Source organism: Ammodytes marinus (genome assembly GCF_949987685.1).
Source record: "Ammodytes marinus genome assembly, chromosome: 12".
Classification (NCBI taxonomy): Eukaryota; Metazoa; Chordata; class Actinopteri; order Uranoscopiformes; family Ammodytidae; genus Ammodytes; species Ammodytes marinus.
The window spans coordinates 612,390-630,136 of NC_137216.1; the positions used below are offsets into that span (position 1 = coordinate 612,390).

The 17,747-nt window shown below is 40.8% G+C and overlaps 1 protein-coding gene across 1 annotated transcript in view; it reads right to left on the reverse strand.

Annotated features, from left to right (window-relative positions):
• Positions 1 to 2,301: 2,301 nt before the first annotated feature.
• Positions 2,302 to 17,747, reverse strand: part of LOC307258400 (interferon alpha/beta receptor 2-like) — a gene marked incomplete at both ends in the record, with an annotated part of 55,410 nt that continues 39,964 nt past the window's right edge. The window contains 3 exons of the mRNA XM_080037922.1: positions 2,302 to 2,343; positions 9,799 to 9,924; positions 10,285 to 10,406. Coding sequence (XP_079894048.1) covers positions 2,302 to 2,343; positions 9,799 to 9,924; positions 10,285 to 10,406 — 290 coding nt within the window. The remainder of the gene's footprint in view (positions 2,344 to 9,798; positions 9,925 to 10,284; positions 10,407 to 17,747) is intronic.

Genomic DNA, 17,747 nt, shown 5'->3' on the forward strand with positions numbered 1-17,747 from the left:
GGACATTGGGAAGCATGATCAGAGCTCTCCCTCCAAGAGCCAAGCAAAAATGGCCCCAGATGTTGCAGACGTTGACTTTCGCCTACAACTGCACTGCCCACGAGTCGACAGGCTATGCCCCGTTCTATCTAATGTATGGGAGAATCCCCAGACTCCCAGTCGACGTTATGTTCCACAATGTGGAGAGGGACTGTGACATCGCTGACTATGACAAATATGTCCTTAAACTGAGGGAGGAGCTAAAAGAGGCATTATCAGCTGCCCAGGCCAATGCTGTCACTAGTCAGCAGCACCAAACCGAACTGTACAACAAACGTACCAAAGGTCATGACATCGCTGAGGGAGACCAAGTGCTCTTGTCAAACAGATGTGAAAGGGGACGCAAGAAGTTGTCTGACAAATGGGAGTCCGTCCCGTACGTGGTGGTCTCAAAAGATCAACGGTGTCATACTTACCGGATAAGGAATACAAGCAGTGGCCGTGAAAAGATTGTGCATCGCAACCGCCTCCTGTGCGCCAACTTTCTTCCACTCGAGTTGGAAGATGAAGAGGATGTTGAACCATCGTTCACTGAGTCATCTGAGTCGAGCCATGATGATGAGACACAAAGTCGCTCGTCAGATGTGGTGACTGGTGATGTCACAGAAGACAGAACAACCAGTTGGGTTCTAGACAGTGCTACTGCCAACCCACCATCAGAATGTCTTGACGCTGATGAAGAGCTTGAAGACGTTGATCTGGGCAAAAGTGTTAGCCAGAGGCCAATGAGTGTGTCAAGTGTGGTTGATGAGATATGCCATGGCAACAACCCCCCAAGCACTGCAATTAGTGTTGTCTCTCGTATAAGAACAAGGGTGGGCAGGCTAGTGAAACCTGTAGATAGACTTATTCAGAACATGACCCAGAAGAAAATACTAGTTTGAGTAATAAACCTCTGTAGACCATCAAGTATCATAAGACAGTTCTTTAATCCAGTGTTTGGGTAGCACATGTATTACTGTAGCAGTGATAAATATTAGGTACTTCTTGTTTTGGGAAAGGTATATATTTTTCTATTACCTTTGAAGTAATGTGTAAGGTGGTGTATAAGGCACCCTTTTTTTTACAAATGTACCCAGGAGGGTTGCACAGCCCTCCTCGGCCATTTTCTCAGTGATATGAGTAACTTATAAGTTGCATAACGTGAATGTATTGGAGTACTCTGCTAAGTCTTGAAGTATTTTGGTGAAGTTCAGAGGGGAGTATGTAGCCGAGCTAAATTTTATTTTATTTTCATTTTATTTTTGGTCATTATCCACACCTTTTTCCATTGTGAACTCCCCAAAATAGTTTCCAAGTGTAAATAGGTCCCACATTGTTATTTTCCATAGCATACCCTTTTGTTTCCCTGGGGAGTAATTTTAGCGTTGCACCTGTGTGTCCAGCTTCAGTGAGCACGGATGCTCGGAGCTGGTAAGTTATGTTTTATATCTCTCTCCCGTTGATTTCTTTATAAACTTTGATTTGTTGCTCTTAAATGATATATTATAATGCAAACTGCTTTATGACGTGCTTTTAGGCACGCGGGAGAAATTCATGCTGTACAGATCACTTTAAGCTGGTTAAACTGTTGAAAAACGGACTTTTATATGTGTTTTAATGTTTTATGAACTAGCTTTAAGCTAGCGGCAGTTACTACGGGGTTTCCCGGCCGCGAGAGTTTTAGCAAGGGAAAAAGATCGCTGCTTGTCTGTGTTGACTTTTTGAATGCAGCTGTGTGATTTAATGTGTATTCAAGCATTTGCTTCCTTTATTTTGTAGAGTGGAGAGAGATTCTGTGGAGTGTGTGTGACGCCCGTGTTTTTTGTCTCCTAAAAAGGTATGCGTGTTATGTGTTTTTGACATTTCTTTTAGTGTAAAACAGAAAATGAGTTGATGAGTGTTAAAGAAAAACAACAATTGATACACTGTAAAAAACCTTTGTTATTATATGTTTAAAACTGTATTAGTGTATATATTTTATACACTGTGTTTTTATTTAATGAATGTCTTTGAGACCGTGTTATGCTTTGTTTACATTTTATTTGTCTTCCACATGTATTTATAATACTAAAATAATTTATGAAGCTTGAATGAGCACGGATGCTCGGAGCTGAGTGGAGAGAGATTCTGTGGAGTGTGTGTGACGCCCGTGTTTTTTGTCTCCTAAAAAGAAATAAACCAACTCAACTCGACTCCAGTGTGTGCCTCACTCACTAGACACAACGCAGAACAAGATCCGTTACATATGCACCCAACAGCAGCTCAGAGGATTGGGCCTTCTTAGAGACCCTGAATGGGGCTCCAGTAGGGATAGTTATAGTTCTGGAGAGACAACATGCACATGGGCAATAATGGAGACACCTGGAGATGTGTAGAACATTTACTTAAAAGGTACTTAGAACAAAAACCTATTGGAAGGAATGGCCTCCCTGATATGAACCTGAGCAGTAGTTTGTTATTAGACTTCTTTGCACAACCAAACTATATTCTCCCTGGTCGCCACTTCTCCAACGGGCACCTCCCCGTGTGGAGTCAATTTTTCCATTTCCCTTTTCAGTCGGCTTCATGCACTCAGAAAATGATATTAATTCGGGGCGTTTCAATGACTATTTATGGGTAAATATGGGCGTTACGTGAAGCCCGCAAAGGCAGCGCCGCATTTAGTTTGCGTTCCGAATCGCATACTTTCTACTATATAGTATATAGAAAAAAGATTTAGGATGTCCCGATTCTTGTGGCCAGATTTAGGATGGTTAGAAGTACCCGGATGTCCTACTTCATGCGGCCAAGATTGTTAGTATTGGTGTATTCCCACAGGCCTTGAAAACAACTGTCATCAAGCCACTCCTAAAAAAGAAAAATCTAGATACATCACTCATGAACAATTATAGGCCGATATCCAACCTACCATTTTTAAGCAAGATCATTGAAAAAGTTGTTCATCATCAGCTAAATAACTACTTAGCAATGAATAACTGCTTTGATGTCTTTCAGTCAGGTTTTCGACAACACCACAGCACTGAGACTGCTCTGGTTAAGGTCCTCAATGACATCCACTTAAACACAGACAGTGGCAAAAGCGACTTGCAAACTGGGTTGGACTTTCTGGAACTGTGCTAAACTGGTTTGAATCATACTTAAAGGAAAGAGACTACTATGCAGGGTTTTTCCTGGATCGAGAAAATGTTGGCGCCCGCCAAAGCGGATTTATCCAGCGCCAAAGGAAAATCAGGAGCGCCAAAATGATAAAGATTGAGAATAAATATAGCTATTTAAAACCTCTCCAAATTCAGCCCAATTTAAGTCATCCTTCTTGAGGGGTTGGACAATAACTTGAATTTCATTTTCAATTACTATTACGGCTTCCCTCAATCATGAAAACAAAATAATCGTTATTAAACTATCATTGTTCCGCACGCCAGGGCATGCTGGCTGTTAAATGCAGCAAACCCTTTCAGCCGAGCGGTGCGCTCGCTCGGCCCCTCCCTCACCTGATAATTTAGCTATCGGCTGGTCCAGAGAGTAGGAGGGAAATGTTGCGCATTGCCGGGTGTTTTGAAAAACTTCTAGATGATGAGAATAAAGGTAAAACTAATTGTGTAGTCTGAAAACACTTCAGACTCACAACAAACTAAAATAATGTGCAAGATTTGTCACTCGCGGACACGCGAGTAACGTTACATACGCGACCGCGAGACAGAGACAGAGAGAGAGAGAGAGAGAAAAAAGTTATACGACCTGATCTGCACCTCTAAACATCCCGACCAATTTTTTTATTCACTTTAAGTCGAATCATAGTGGTCTATGACCAAGCAATCACTGAATAAAAAACACAGGAAGTTTAATGCTCCTTACTCCTGCCACCACAACTGTCAACACTACAATGCAACTGCCTATCCACCCTGCTCCTTGACATAAATAAATCATGCCCTTACATTTAATGCTATCAAAAGACGTGCCCTATCAACACCATTTTCAACGGGTTATTTTTATTTTGACATATTTATTTTATTCAATTATCAAAAATATGTTTCACTTATTTAGCCTATTTCTATTCTCCCTGTTTTCAGTTCAATTAGGCCTTTGTTTAAAGTCCAAAGTCATGGTGTTATTAGAAAAAAACCTTGTTAAAAGTAAAATAAATGCATAATGATTAACTGTCTTTAATAATCGTGATAACACAATGTGATTACTCAAAATAATCATGATTATGATTGTTTCTTTCTTGCAATTGCCATGGTTTAGATCAATTAGAAACAATTAAAGTATTAAATAGGTAGGCCTAGTCATTATTAGTATTTTGACTTCATATCTACAGGTTGTTTATTGTGATTTCATAAGCGTCAGTGAGCTCCATGGTTACGCAGTGATTGACAGGCTGACTGAAATGCTCTTGAGCTGGACAGAAACTGCCCTCTCCTTAACCCCACACCCTCTTAAAATACACAAACTGTTTGCCTTTACTGTTGCACATAGTCGCGACTCCAAAAAAAGTCAGTCGCGTACTGACCCCCCAAAGGCCCATTCTGAGCCAGGAAAAACCCTGCTATGTGTCAATAGGCAATTTCACATCCGAGCGAACAAATATTACATGCGGGGTCCCCCAAGGTTCCATTCTTGGGCCTCTTCTGTTTAACATATACATGCTACCGCTAGCTCAGATTATGAACAAAAACAAATTATGCTACCATAATTATGCAGACGACACACAAATACATAACCATATCACCAGGAGACTATAGTCCGATTCAAGCACTAAGTAAATGCATTGAACAAATCAATGACTGGATGTGCCAAAACTTTCTTCAATTAAACAGCGACAAAACTGAAGTAATTGTCTTTGGTGCCAGGGATGAACAATCAAAAGTCAGCGCACAGCTTAAATCTGTTATGTTAGAAAGCACACACCAAGCTAGAAATCTTGGAGTAGTGATAGATTCCGACTTGAATTTCAAAAAACACATTCAATCAATTACTAAGTCAGCCTACTACCACCTTTAAAATATATCGAGAATTAAAGGGCTATTATCTCAGCAGGACTTAGAAAAACTTGTCCATGCATTTATTTTTAGTAGACTTGACTACTGTAATAGTGTCTTTGCAGGCCTTCCTAAAAAATCAATCAGACAGCTTCAGCTAATTCAGAACGCTGCTGCTCGAGTCCTCACTAGGACCAAAAAAGTAGATCACATTACCCCAGTTCTTAGGTCTTTACACTGGCTTCCTGTCACTCAAAGAATTGATTTTAAAATATTGATGATGGTCTACAAAGCCTTAAATGGTATCGGGCCAAAATACATTACTGATCTGCTGATACGTTATGAGCCGCCCAGAGCCCTTAGGTCGTCTGGGACAGGTCTTTTAAAAGTCCCCAGAGCTAGGACTAAACAGGGAGAGGCGGCATTCAGCGTTTATGCGCCCAATGTCTGGAACGGACTGCCAGAGAGTCTGAGGTCCGCTGAGACTCTCAGCTCTTTTAAATCGGGTCTCAAAACGTTCTTGTTTCCCTTTTAACCTGTAATTTTTTTGGTAAAATGTTTTAATTCTTTTATTTAAATGTTGTATTTTTATCCATGTTTTAAATTTGTTCCTTTTTTGTATTTGTATTCTTTATTTGATTTTAACCCTGTGAAGCACCTTGAGTGGCCCTGTGCCTGAAATGTGCTTTATAAATAAAATTGCCTTGCCTTGCCTTAGTGTTGAAAAGTGCATCCTATTTGGGCGATTCTGACCCACAATCCAGTGCGCACGTGAAGTGACGTAACATCGACGAAGCCTCCATATGAAAACAAACGGGGATGCGACGGATATAAAAGCAAGAGGCAAGATCAAGGCGCAATGTTATGATGAAATAAGAGAGAAAAGTATGTCCCAATAGTATGCCTACTGCATCCTAACTAGATTATTTTTATCGTCAGATGTAGTATGTAGAATAGGAAAAAGAAAGAGTATGCGATTCGGAACGCAACCTTAGAGTTGATTGTTGATTAAAGGGAAACAGGCGTAGGACGTGAGTGCGCACTGTTTAATAAATCTGAATATTTTTGTTTGCACGTACATCCTGAGTTTCTTCCGTACGCCAGCTTCCACGTGAATCCCACGCAAAGCTTTATAAATGAGGCCCCTGGTCTTCAAATATTTTTTCCAAATATGAGTTTTGAAAAACGGGGGGTCGTTTATAATCAGGGTCGTCTTGTATTCGGACCAATACGGTATATTTATGTCAGCTGGAACATGGATGTTGTCTTTTACTTTACATAAATATGTATGCAGAAAAGGAACAAATTGCAGGAAATTAAGCATTTAATGCTAAAAAAAATTCGGGGGGAGTACCCCCAGATCCCCACGTATAAATTGTCACAACCCACATTTAATCAAAACCTACGTCCTTAAAATTCATGAATATTTTTTTTAAAAAAGGCTATAAGGATACTTTGGAAAATTCTTAAATCAGTGATTCTTGAGAACCGGGACAAAACAGGGTGCAAAGTTGAAAAAATACAAACCCTATGTTTAGGAAAATTAAATTACAACATATACTAAGCTACTGAGCTACACTTTGATACAACCTCCCAGCTTTTATCCTTTTTATCAAAATGGGCTTTTTACCTTGCTATTCCTTATTTTGTGTCAACACCGTCTGACACCAAAATCACAAATTAATTTTCCCTCAATTTATGCTAGACCCATGAGAAGAATTGTGATCACAAGTATTCTACAAAAGACTGACAGAGGCCACACAAAATATTTTCAAAATGTATATGACTATAGATATTTTATATCGATTTTCCTCTATGTTCTTCAGTTGAACTGTGTAATAGAATGTTTACTTTAAAATTAACAGCAATCAAGATGTGTTTCAAATTTCAAAACACATTCTCATGTTAGGTGACTGGTTAGATTTTCACATATGACCAACCATTCCTCAACAACTATGAAATATCATTATGTATTGTTATCATAATAATATAAATCTGACGGAGTTGACACATATCTGACGGAGTTGACAAGTATATCTTATGAATTTGACATATCTGCCGATGGTGACAAAAACCCAGATAACCATGTAGAATAATCAATAACAGTGATTTTATAACAGCATATTATTGGTTGAGTGTTAATTCAAAGATTCACATTACAGTCTTTCAATCAGACTAGCTCTATATCATCCTGTACTTTTTTAAGAATCATCCATGACAAAAGAAGATTGTAAGAGTTTCCATAAATACAGTATTAGAAAAACTAAACCCTATTTCTGTATTTAATATAATTATAATAACTTGAAAACCATCCAAATATGATGCCTTCACATTGAATGTCAGTTGTGGGTGAATCTCAATTCAGGGGTTACAGCCTAAGAAGGCTGCATTTGAAGACCGATTGCGTCATAGCGGCGCGCAAAGGCTTGTTCCATTTGCAAGGCTTCTTCATATGCGGCCAAGAAATGCAGCCTTCGTTTCACGGTTTTGAAGGCTGCAACAGATGGATCCTTCGCGGCCCAACATATCCCAAGATTCATTGCGTTTTTTTCAGAGATGGCATAAAATAAAATAGAAAATAACAAAACAGCAACGTGTTGCTCCATCTTCTTAATTTTTATCTTCCTTTCTTTTTTTCTTGTACTTTTTTTTCTTTTCGTCTAGTAGGCAACTTCTTTTTCTTTTTTCCTCCGTTGACAAGGCTGTCTCCGTTGGAAGCAATCAGGGTTGCTAGGCAGCACAGGAGCGGCGAGTCGTCATGCAAACCGGAAATGCTCGTAAACAGAGACCTGCGGAGACCGTCTCGTTTAACAACGCTTGTTCGGCCTTCGAATCGGCCTTCACAGGCTATAGCCTTCGTAGACCGCATCCTTGGGATATAGCTTCCGTCATTTGCCTGTCACCAACGTCAGACAGGAAATCTGACGGAGTTGACATCTGACGGTGTTGACATATTTAACGTTTCTTAAACAATTTTTTTTTATTAATCTAGTTAGTCATGTTTTTTCTGTTGATTGGTGCCAGTATGAACTACTTATTATTTGAAACATTTCAAATAACTTCTTCAGAAATTGTAAGTCGGTGTTGACATATCATGGTTGTGACGCATGACTTTTAAGATTTGGAATGTAAAATATTTTAAAACTACAACACTTATCAGAGCCTGTCTGACTCTAATGTACTCTGCACAGATAGCTTGTGACAATAGGTCCTTCACGGAGACAGCTGCCCCTCATATTGCGTGATTTTATTACATTTTAATGAAATCTCTGACGGTGGTGACAAAAAGTGTCCCCCCACTTAGAAACCTTATAAAACATGAATGTGTTATAGAATTTTTTTTTTATTGATATGAGATTATTTTGTGCTGCCTTTGATGAAAAAAGCTCTTTTTAATCATTAAAGTAAATTTTTAATAGGTTTTATTGCATATGAAAGATTGAAACCTTCTCCGTGGACACACTGTTTTTGACGTCATGAGAAGATAACAAGTGTCATAAATTTGACACAATAATAATAAAATTAAATTAAAGGGGACAATTGTGCTCCAGACATTCTATTCTTAATCCCTAATAACATCTACAATTTTAGATATTTTTTTTAAAAGATAACAGCAGTTACATATGGAAGACGGCCTTTTGTCCCGGTTCTCAAGAATCACTGATAAATATAAAAATTGTAAATTGTTAAAATGCAACAATTCTTGTAGCGTTGTAAATACTTTGTCCCAAAAAGAAAGAGAGATGCAGACTTCAATGCAAAATTGCCTGTAACATGCTTAATTTTGAACTGATTTTGATGAAAGTTGGTTTGCTATGGACTTAAAAACTTGAACATGACATGATTACTTGTTGGATGTAAATTCAGTTACGAGGTGGGGACCCCTCCAATGGTTTAACATCTCTTTGTTGTGTTTACTGGTGCAACACAGCAAATGTCTGACCACACCCTACCAAACTGAAAAGAGCTGGTCAATATATAATAATATGCTTTTATTTATATCTGGTAAACAAATATATGTTGGCATTTGGTGGGTTAACATCCATCTGTTACACCTGGTATGAAACGCTGAAAATAAAAGTGAATCTAAAAATATTGCAATATTTGTTTTACACTTGGATGAATTGGAAGAGTTGCTATATTGAAATAAGAAAATGAAAACAGATAGTCTTTCCCAACCTTTATAGATGTCACCTCGTCATTTCCTTCTCGAAAATAAGCTCCGTACAGTATATCTGCATCAACCAATAATCACATAACAGCAGTGTAAGGAAATGCAACTTAATTTAATATACTTTTGCATTGGATTGGATGGATTAAACTTTATTTTGTGTATATTATCATTGCCAACATTAGCATTTGGCTCAAAGCATCACTGCCTCGTAACAGCCTCATGTCAGGGAGAGAAGGCAAAGTTTATTCACGATCCAGAGAGCCTGCAGAAAGTAGCTGTTCAGCATCTTCCTGGTTCTGGCAAGGATGTTTCTGTACCTTTTCCAAGATTGCAGGTGGGAAAACCGGCCATGAACAGGAAGATGAGGGTCCCATATGATGGAGGTTTGCCCTGGTTAGAAATCTCCAGCAGGGAAGGGAGAGGGGCGCCAATGATCTTGCTGGCTCTCCTCTCAATCCTGCTCCGCTGATGTTACTTCAGTGCATTGCAGTTGCCAAACCAGTAGGTGAGGCCATAAATTATAAGGGATCCAATGGTGCCCATGTAGAAGATTGTAAGGTGGGGGGCAGGGAGGCCTGCCATTTTCAGACGCCGGAACGGCCATGGTGTTGGTAGTAAAAGTACAGGTCGCCGCCAGGTGGACCCCAGAAACTTGACAATGTTGTCCCTCTCCACAGCAGGACCACCGATGGTCAGTGGCGTGTGATGAAGCTTGCTGACCTTTCTGAAGTCAATCACCATCTCCTTTGTCTTGGTAACATTGAGGAACAGATTATGGAAGCTGCACCACGATAGAGAAAGAGAGAAAGAGAGAAGTTGCATCAAGATAATACAAGGGACTGTGCCACAAAAGCAAAACCTTTTGTGGATTTGGCCACTATGTGCGATGATCAGTGTGTGGAGAAAAATTTGGCAACATGACACCACAAGTGTTAACAGCCAATAATCATTGTGATCTAATTAGCACAATTATTTTTTAAATAATCAAACTAAACAACTCATCATACAAAATTATCCAATTGATCAGTGTCTGGAAAACTGAGGCCCATTCACAGTATTTTGAACACAGAGGAGATGTATTATGTCCAAGCATACAGTCAGCTCTTTTACCAGAATTCTAGGTAGGCATTGTCTTCTTAATTGGATGCTTAGCCGACCGCTGTAGACAACCAATCCAATGAGGGGTAACCCCAGTGCACAGGAAGCACCCACAAGGCTGAAGACCACACACACTGTAAAACAGGAGGAAAATAATGTATATTAGATTCCCAAGCCTTTGCTCTCTTCATTATGTCAGAAATCCCATTACTTGCGGCAACACTGGAAATTCAATTAACTCTAAATTGTCACTACTAATTAGCAAATTGAACACATGAAGTTGAGAATCATGCAGGAATTATGGTCAAACAAATCTTGCACATTTATATCTCTTGGGTGAGCTATCAAAATCAAAATTCAGATTAAGATCCCCGTTCAGCCTTTGAGCAAGGAGCAACCGACAGTGGAAAGGACAGCAGACTACTCAATTTCAGCTTGCAATAAATCATGAAGCCTAATGTTCAGTTTAAGAGATGAGCAACTGAGTCAGTAGCAGCCAAGTGCACATCTGTAGTGTTTGAGACAGAACGGGTAGCAGGGAGGTTTCAGGAGTACACATACTATCATTATGTCACAACATTAGTGGTTTGCATACCCACACATATGTTTTTGCTTTACTGATTAGAGCATAAGTAGGCTCAAAATGAGAGAAAGCAAGCTATATGCTTGGAATTACTCCATGTAATATTAGGGCTATGTCTAAAAATAGCTAGTAAAGGTGGACGATGTCTCGCTCTCACAGGTGGAACAAAGCGTGGAACAAATGTGACGGTCAGTTTTTGTATAATGCATGTTTATGCAGTAATTTCCAACAGCCCTTGAACTGATCCAGGGCAGCAATTAGTGAAACAAGCAGCAGTTGTGCACAGAAGATGAGACATTAAAGTGTGAGGATACAGCCAACAGAGAGCAACACATACAGTCATGCCCGAAATTATTATTATAATAAGACGATGTACAAGAAGCATCATTGTGAGAAAAAAATAATTCAGCTTTTACTTACATTTGAACAAAATGTGGCATGTCCAAAATTATTCATACCCTTCTCAATAATCAATAGAAAACGCCTTTATTGGCAATTACAGCAATCAAACGCTTCCTATAAATGCTGACCAGCTTTTTGTATGTCTCCATTAGTATTTTTGCCCATTCGTCTTTAGCAATGAGCTTGAACTCTTTCAGTTTGGAGGGTCTCACTGCCAAGTCAAGACTCTGGCTGGGCCACTGTAAAACGTTAATGTGTTTGTCCGCTAACCATCTCTTCACCACTTTTGCTTTGTGTTTTGGGTCGTTGTCGTATTATTAAAAAAATACAAAAAGTTCCGCATGGTGGGAAATCTCAGAGGACGTGGTCGGAAGCCAAAAGTTACACCTGTACTGGCCAGGAGGATAGTGAGAGGTGAAAAATAATCCCAGGATCACCACCAAGGCCATCTTGGTTATCTTGGCTCTGCTGGAGGCAACGTCTCATTGCAGACAATCCAATGGACACTGCAAAATGCTGGGTTCCTTGGACGCAGAACAAGGAGGATACCACTCCTCCAGATAAGGCACACAAAAGCCCGCTTGGCCTTTGCAAATGCTCATCTGGAAAAAGAAGAAGACTTCTGGTCTTCTGTTTTATGGTCAGATGAAACTAAATGTAATTGTTTAGCCACAATGATGTATCCTTCATTTGGCATAAAAAAGCCGAAGTCTTCAACCCTAAGAACACCATCCCCACTGTCAAACATGGTGGTGAGAACCTAATGCTTTGGGGGGTGTTTTTCAGCCAATGGACCAGGGAACCTAATCACAGTAAATGGCACCATGCAAAGAGAGCAATACATCAAGATTCTCAACAACATCAGGCAGTTGGCAGAGACACTTGGCCTTGGGCACCAGTGGACATTTCCGCTGGACAACGACCCAAAACACAAAGCAAGAGTGGTGAAGAAATGTTTAGCGGACAAACACATTAATGTTTTACAGTGGCTCAGCCAGAGTCCTGACTTAAATCCAATTGAGAATCTGTGGAGGGAGCTAAAGATCAGGGTGATGACAGTGAGACCCTCCAAACTGAAAGAGTTGGAGCTCATTGCTAAAGATTAAAGGGCAAAAATACCAGTGGAGACATGCAAAAAGCAGGCCAGCAATTATAGGAAGTGTTTGATTGCTGTAATAGCCAATAAAGGCTTTTTCTATTGATTATTGAGAAGGGTATGAATCATTTTGGACATGCTACTTTTTGTTCAAATGTAAATAAAAGCAGAATTTTTTTTCCCACAATGATGCCTCTTGTACATCGTCTTATTATCTTCTGGGAGAAGCCTGTGTCATTTCCAATCAAGAAAAAACTTGCTGGTTAAATAAATGTAAATTTAGGAGTCACGTGACGCAGGTAATGTAGATGGCTGCTTGAAAGACATGCTCCGCCTGCCCTGACGGTGAAACTTTTAAATACACTGCGAAAGTCAGATTTTTTCGGACCTTAGTATACTCTGTGATCGAGGAGGACAAAATGCCCAAAGGCGGCCACAAAAAAAATGTTAACCAGCAGTTGCTGTCGAGTTTTGCCATGGCTAGCCCGAAAGCTAACGAACAAGCTAATGAAGCCGATGCGGACACTTCCACGCAACAGGAGCCAGCAGCTAGCAACACTCCCACTGCCACCGATAGGATAGTGGCGCGAGAGCTTGCCAACATGTCCAGGCTTATCAAAGATACCTCCGAAGCACAAGACAAGAAACTGGAAGATATTAAAAGGTCCACATTTGCAGTTGAAAACAAGCTTACAGAGATTTCCGAGCGTCTTAATCACGTCGAGGCCCGGCTAACCTTCCTCGAGGAAGCTAACCAGGAGCTACAAGAGAATCCCCCCCGCTACCAGAGAGGAGGTCGAGCTGCTTAGACAAAAACTCGATAACATTGAGAACAGGGAAAGGAGGAACAACCTACGTTTTGTCGGCTTCCCGGAGGAGTGCGAGGGCGGCGATGCACGGGCTTTCCTCTGTGATAATATTCCAAAAACATGGAACATCGATTTCGCTGAGAGGCTGGAGATCGACCGAGCACACAGGACGGGAGCAAGGCGTCAGTCGGAACCGGGCCAGACACCGAGACCGAGGGCCCTTATTGCCAGATTCTTGAGATTCCAGGACAGAGAGCGCATCGTGGAAGCAGCCCGTAAAGGGAAGGTTACCTGGAACGGGCATAACATAATGGTATTTCCCGATTACTCCAAGATCGTCACTGACAAACGCCTGCGCTTCAAGGAATGCAAGAAACTGCTCCATGACCGACGGATGAAGTTCTCCTTGGTATTCCCGGCTTTGCTCATCATCCGGGCGCCGGAGGGTCGCCGTGAATTTGATGATCCAAAGAAGGCACGCGCCTACATCCACTCCCTGGGTTAGCGCAACGCGCTCCTCTTTACGCATATGGCCAGACGGCCGTGATGTTGCCATCGGATTGTGGCGTTAACAAAATGTTTTGGAATACTTTCTCGTGCAAACTGGTTCACTCACCCTTCTTTCCTCCTGCGATCCTGCTCTCTCCCCCCAATTTAGCCTACGAAAAGGTTGGATTACTGCTATGACTCTATTGCAATTTCACCACAGACTTTTTCTATCTCTCCCTTTTTTGTTCTTTTTTATTTTTTATTACTCGTCCTGGGATTATTATTTGATGCTTGAACGTTTAAGAAGGATGTCCTTTGTCTCATCAAGAAGAGGGGAGAATACGGTTATGGATGAGTCAGGTCTATTTTTTACTTTTCCTTTACGTTCTCGTTTGAACTTTGTTCACAAATGGAATATTTTTTTCTTTTTGGGATCGCGCAAGAGGATGGGTCCTAGAACAATACTAAGTGGACGTTTTATTACCCAATCGACGGACATATGGGGAAAAGGTTGGATTTATTTATTATTATTTTGTAGCTTTTCCTTCATGCATATAGTAATAGTCTATTCTTTGTAGTGGTGTTTGAGCCTCACTTTTTAGACAGATAAACGCTTAAGGCTTTGTTTTTATAAGTGTTAAACATTATATGGCTTGACGCTTGCTCATTATGTTTAGTTAATCTGACTTCGCTTACTTTCCCTCTCTCTGTGCTGCGTTTTTCCGTGGTGCCGAGAGAGCGGCTATGATGACGTCACCGCAGGGTGGCTCTGTCTGGAAAGCAGTTGTTAAGTTAAAGGGTCACGGTCCAAAGAATAATTCGTGTTTCTGGCATCATGTTCAGGAGATGCCAGCTGATGACGACAGGTCATCTGAAGTTTTATTTTTGTTTTATATATATATTTTTTTTGTTTATGTGTGTTTGGTCTAATGGTAATGATGCACCTTTTTTCTTTAGCCATGGAGTTGCAGCATTTAAATACGTTTAACACCCACCAAAACTATGTCAGCCAGCAATAGTGATTTAAACTTTATGACATGGAATGTTAAGGGCCTTAACCATCCAATTAAAAAGAAAAAGGTATTGAGTTTTGTCAAATCTAAAAAATGTGACATTGTCTTCCTACAGGAGACCCACTTATTAGCCCAGGAATCACAAAAACTACAGCGTGATTGGGTCGGTTTTGTTGCTGCCTCTTGTGGAAGTAAGAGTAGTAGGGGAGTGGCCATTTTAGTCAACAAACATTTGCCTTTTAAATGCCTCAAACAGTCCTCAGATGAGGGGGGAAGAATGGTTTTTATACTGTCAGAAATTCAGGGACATAAAGTTATACTGGCTAATGTATATGCCCCGAATACAGTTGACCCATCATTTATTGGTTTGCTGGAGAGTAAGCTCATAGATATGGGCGACTTCCCAATAATTATGGGTGGGGATTTTAATGAAGTATTGGATCCGATATTAGACCGCAGCACACCTACGCAACGTCCTACAAGGACTTGTATTGCCCTGCAGGATATGTGTAAAACATATGGGTTGGTAGATATCTGGCGCATACACAACCCATCTAGCAAGGACTAGATTCTTCACCTCATAGGAGCTTCTCTAGAATAGATTTCATTTTGGTATCGAATTCTGTGATTTCCTCCTCAATATCGAGTAACATTGGAAACATTATAATATCAGACCATGCACCTGTATTTCTCCACATGGTTCCCTTTAGCAAATCACAAAGATCACCCAGATGGAGGTTTAATTCTAGCCTCTTGTTGGATCCTAGTTTTAGGGAATCTTTGAGAGCCCAAATTAACCTTTTTAAAGAGACAAATTTGCATTCTACACCATCACTGGGAGTTGCTTGGGACGCCTTAAAAGCGTTTATCAGGGGACATGTAATCCAACACGCCTCCTTTAAGAAAAAGGAACGTATGGCCAAACAGTTGGACCTAGAAAAACAAATCAAGATAGCCGACACTCAATTTAAACAAAACATGTCCCCCGGTAACTTGACAAAGCTGACTAGGTTGAAGTATAAGCTGAATACTATACTTTCTCAGAAAGCAGAATTTTCTCTTTTTAGGGCAAGACAAAAATATTTTGAGGAAGGCGATAGGGCTGGCAAACTTCTCGCAAGGTACATCAAACAGAGGGAAATGATGTGTACTATACCAGCCATCAGAGATGAGACTGGCAACTTACTTTCAAACACCAGGGAGATAAATGAAACCTTTAAAACATTTTACGTTGAACTCTACACCTCTGAATCACAAGCTGATACAGGAAATATAATGTCATTTCTTGCCCCCCTCAAACTTCCCTCGCTATCTGAGAACCAAATGGAAGATCTCGATCTTCCAATTACTAAAGAGGAAATACTACGGGTCATTAAACATCTACCAGCAGGCAAGGCCCCTGGCTTAGATGGGTTTACAGCTGAGTTCTATAAGGCCTATCCGGAAGAACTAGCCCAGTTTCTTTTGGATATGTATAATGAAGCCTTGGCGAAGGGTAGGTTGCCACCATCATTATCAGAGGCTCTTATTTCGCTCATTCCGAAAAGCGGCAAAGATCCACTAGACTGTAAAAACTATAGGCCTATTAGCCTGATTTCATGCGATAGCAAAATATTATCCAAAATCCTCGCTAACAGACTGGATAGGGTCATAACGTCATTGATTCACGCCGACCAAGTCGGGTTTATACGCTCACGCTCTTCTGCTGATAACGTTAGGCGCCTTATTGACATTATGTGGGCCCAACAGAATGCTAACTCCCCTACCGCCGCTATCTCGTTAGATGCCGAGAAGGCTTTTGATAGGGTGGAGTGGCACTATCTCTTCTCTACCCTAGAGACCTTTGGAATTGGCAGTAAGTTTATTAACTGGATCAAACTTCTATATGCCCAACCCAAAGCATCAGTTTCCACGAATGGCTTTTTTTCTCCCTCATTCGACCTCGGTAGGGGAACAAGACAGGGCTGCCCGCTGTCTCCGCTTCTTTTTGCGCTGGCTCTCGAGCCATTAGCTGAGGCCATCTGAAAGGACCCAGACTTCAAAGGCATCCAGATAGGCCAAACTGCCCAGAAGCTAATTTTATATGCAGATGACATTCTCCTGTTTGTGTCCGAGCCAGAACACGCTTTGCCCTCTTTACTCAGAATAGTTGACAGTTTTTCAGGAATATCTGGATATAAGGTTAATTGGCTTAAATCAGAAGCACTCCCCCTGACAGCATATTGCCCTAAATCTCTCTTCCAGTCTTGCAATTTCTCCTGGCCTGAAAAAGGCTTAACATACCTTGGGATAACATTTCCTCCAAATCTGTCTGATTTAGTCAAGAGTAATTTTGAACCTCTATTGGCAAACTTTCGGACTGACACAGAGCGCTGGGCTCCACTTTTTCTATCTCTGTGGGGCAAAGCCAATGTGATAAAAATGACCTGTGCCCCTAAATTTAACTATTTGTTGCAAGCTCTCCCAGTAAAAATTCCCCAAACATACTTTAAACAATTTGACAGAATTTCTAACATTTTTCTATGGAATAACAAACGCCCAAGACTAAAATTACGGACACTACAGAGGCCAGTGGATCATGGTGGGTTGGGAGTCCCAAACCTCAGCTTTTACCACCTAGCATTCAGTCTCAGACACATGGCACACTGGTTTTTGCCCCCAGAAAGAGCCCCACCCTGGTTTGCCTTAGAGAGCGGGTTATGTGACCCACTCTCCCCAGTGCACTTCATCACAGCTAAGTTGCCCTCAGAAGTAAACACACATCCAGTTGTCTCACATTTACAATGGACCTGGAGGAGGGTCGCGCAGGTTCACGGGGTCAATCCCCATCTTCATTTACATGCAGGAATCTGGTTTAATCCTAAACTTCGTATTGACAAAGAACCCTTCTTTTGGAAACTGTGGTACCGAAAAGGAATCAAAGTTCTAGTTGATATGTATGAAGAGGGAATAATTAGATCATTTGAAAATATAAAACGACAATTTGATATCCCACAAAATCAGTTCTGGTGTTACTTGCAGCTGAGACATCTGCTGATACAGACCTTCGGTTCGGCCTCTGTGGCTCCCCCTAGTTTGGACAT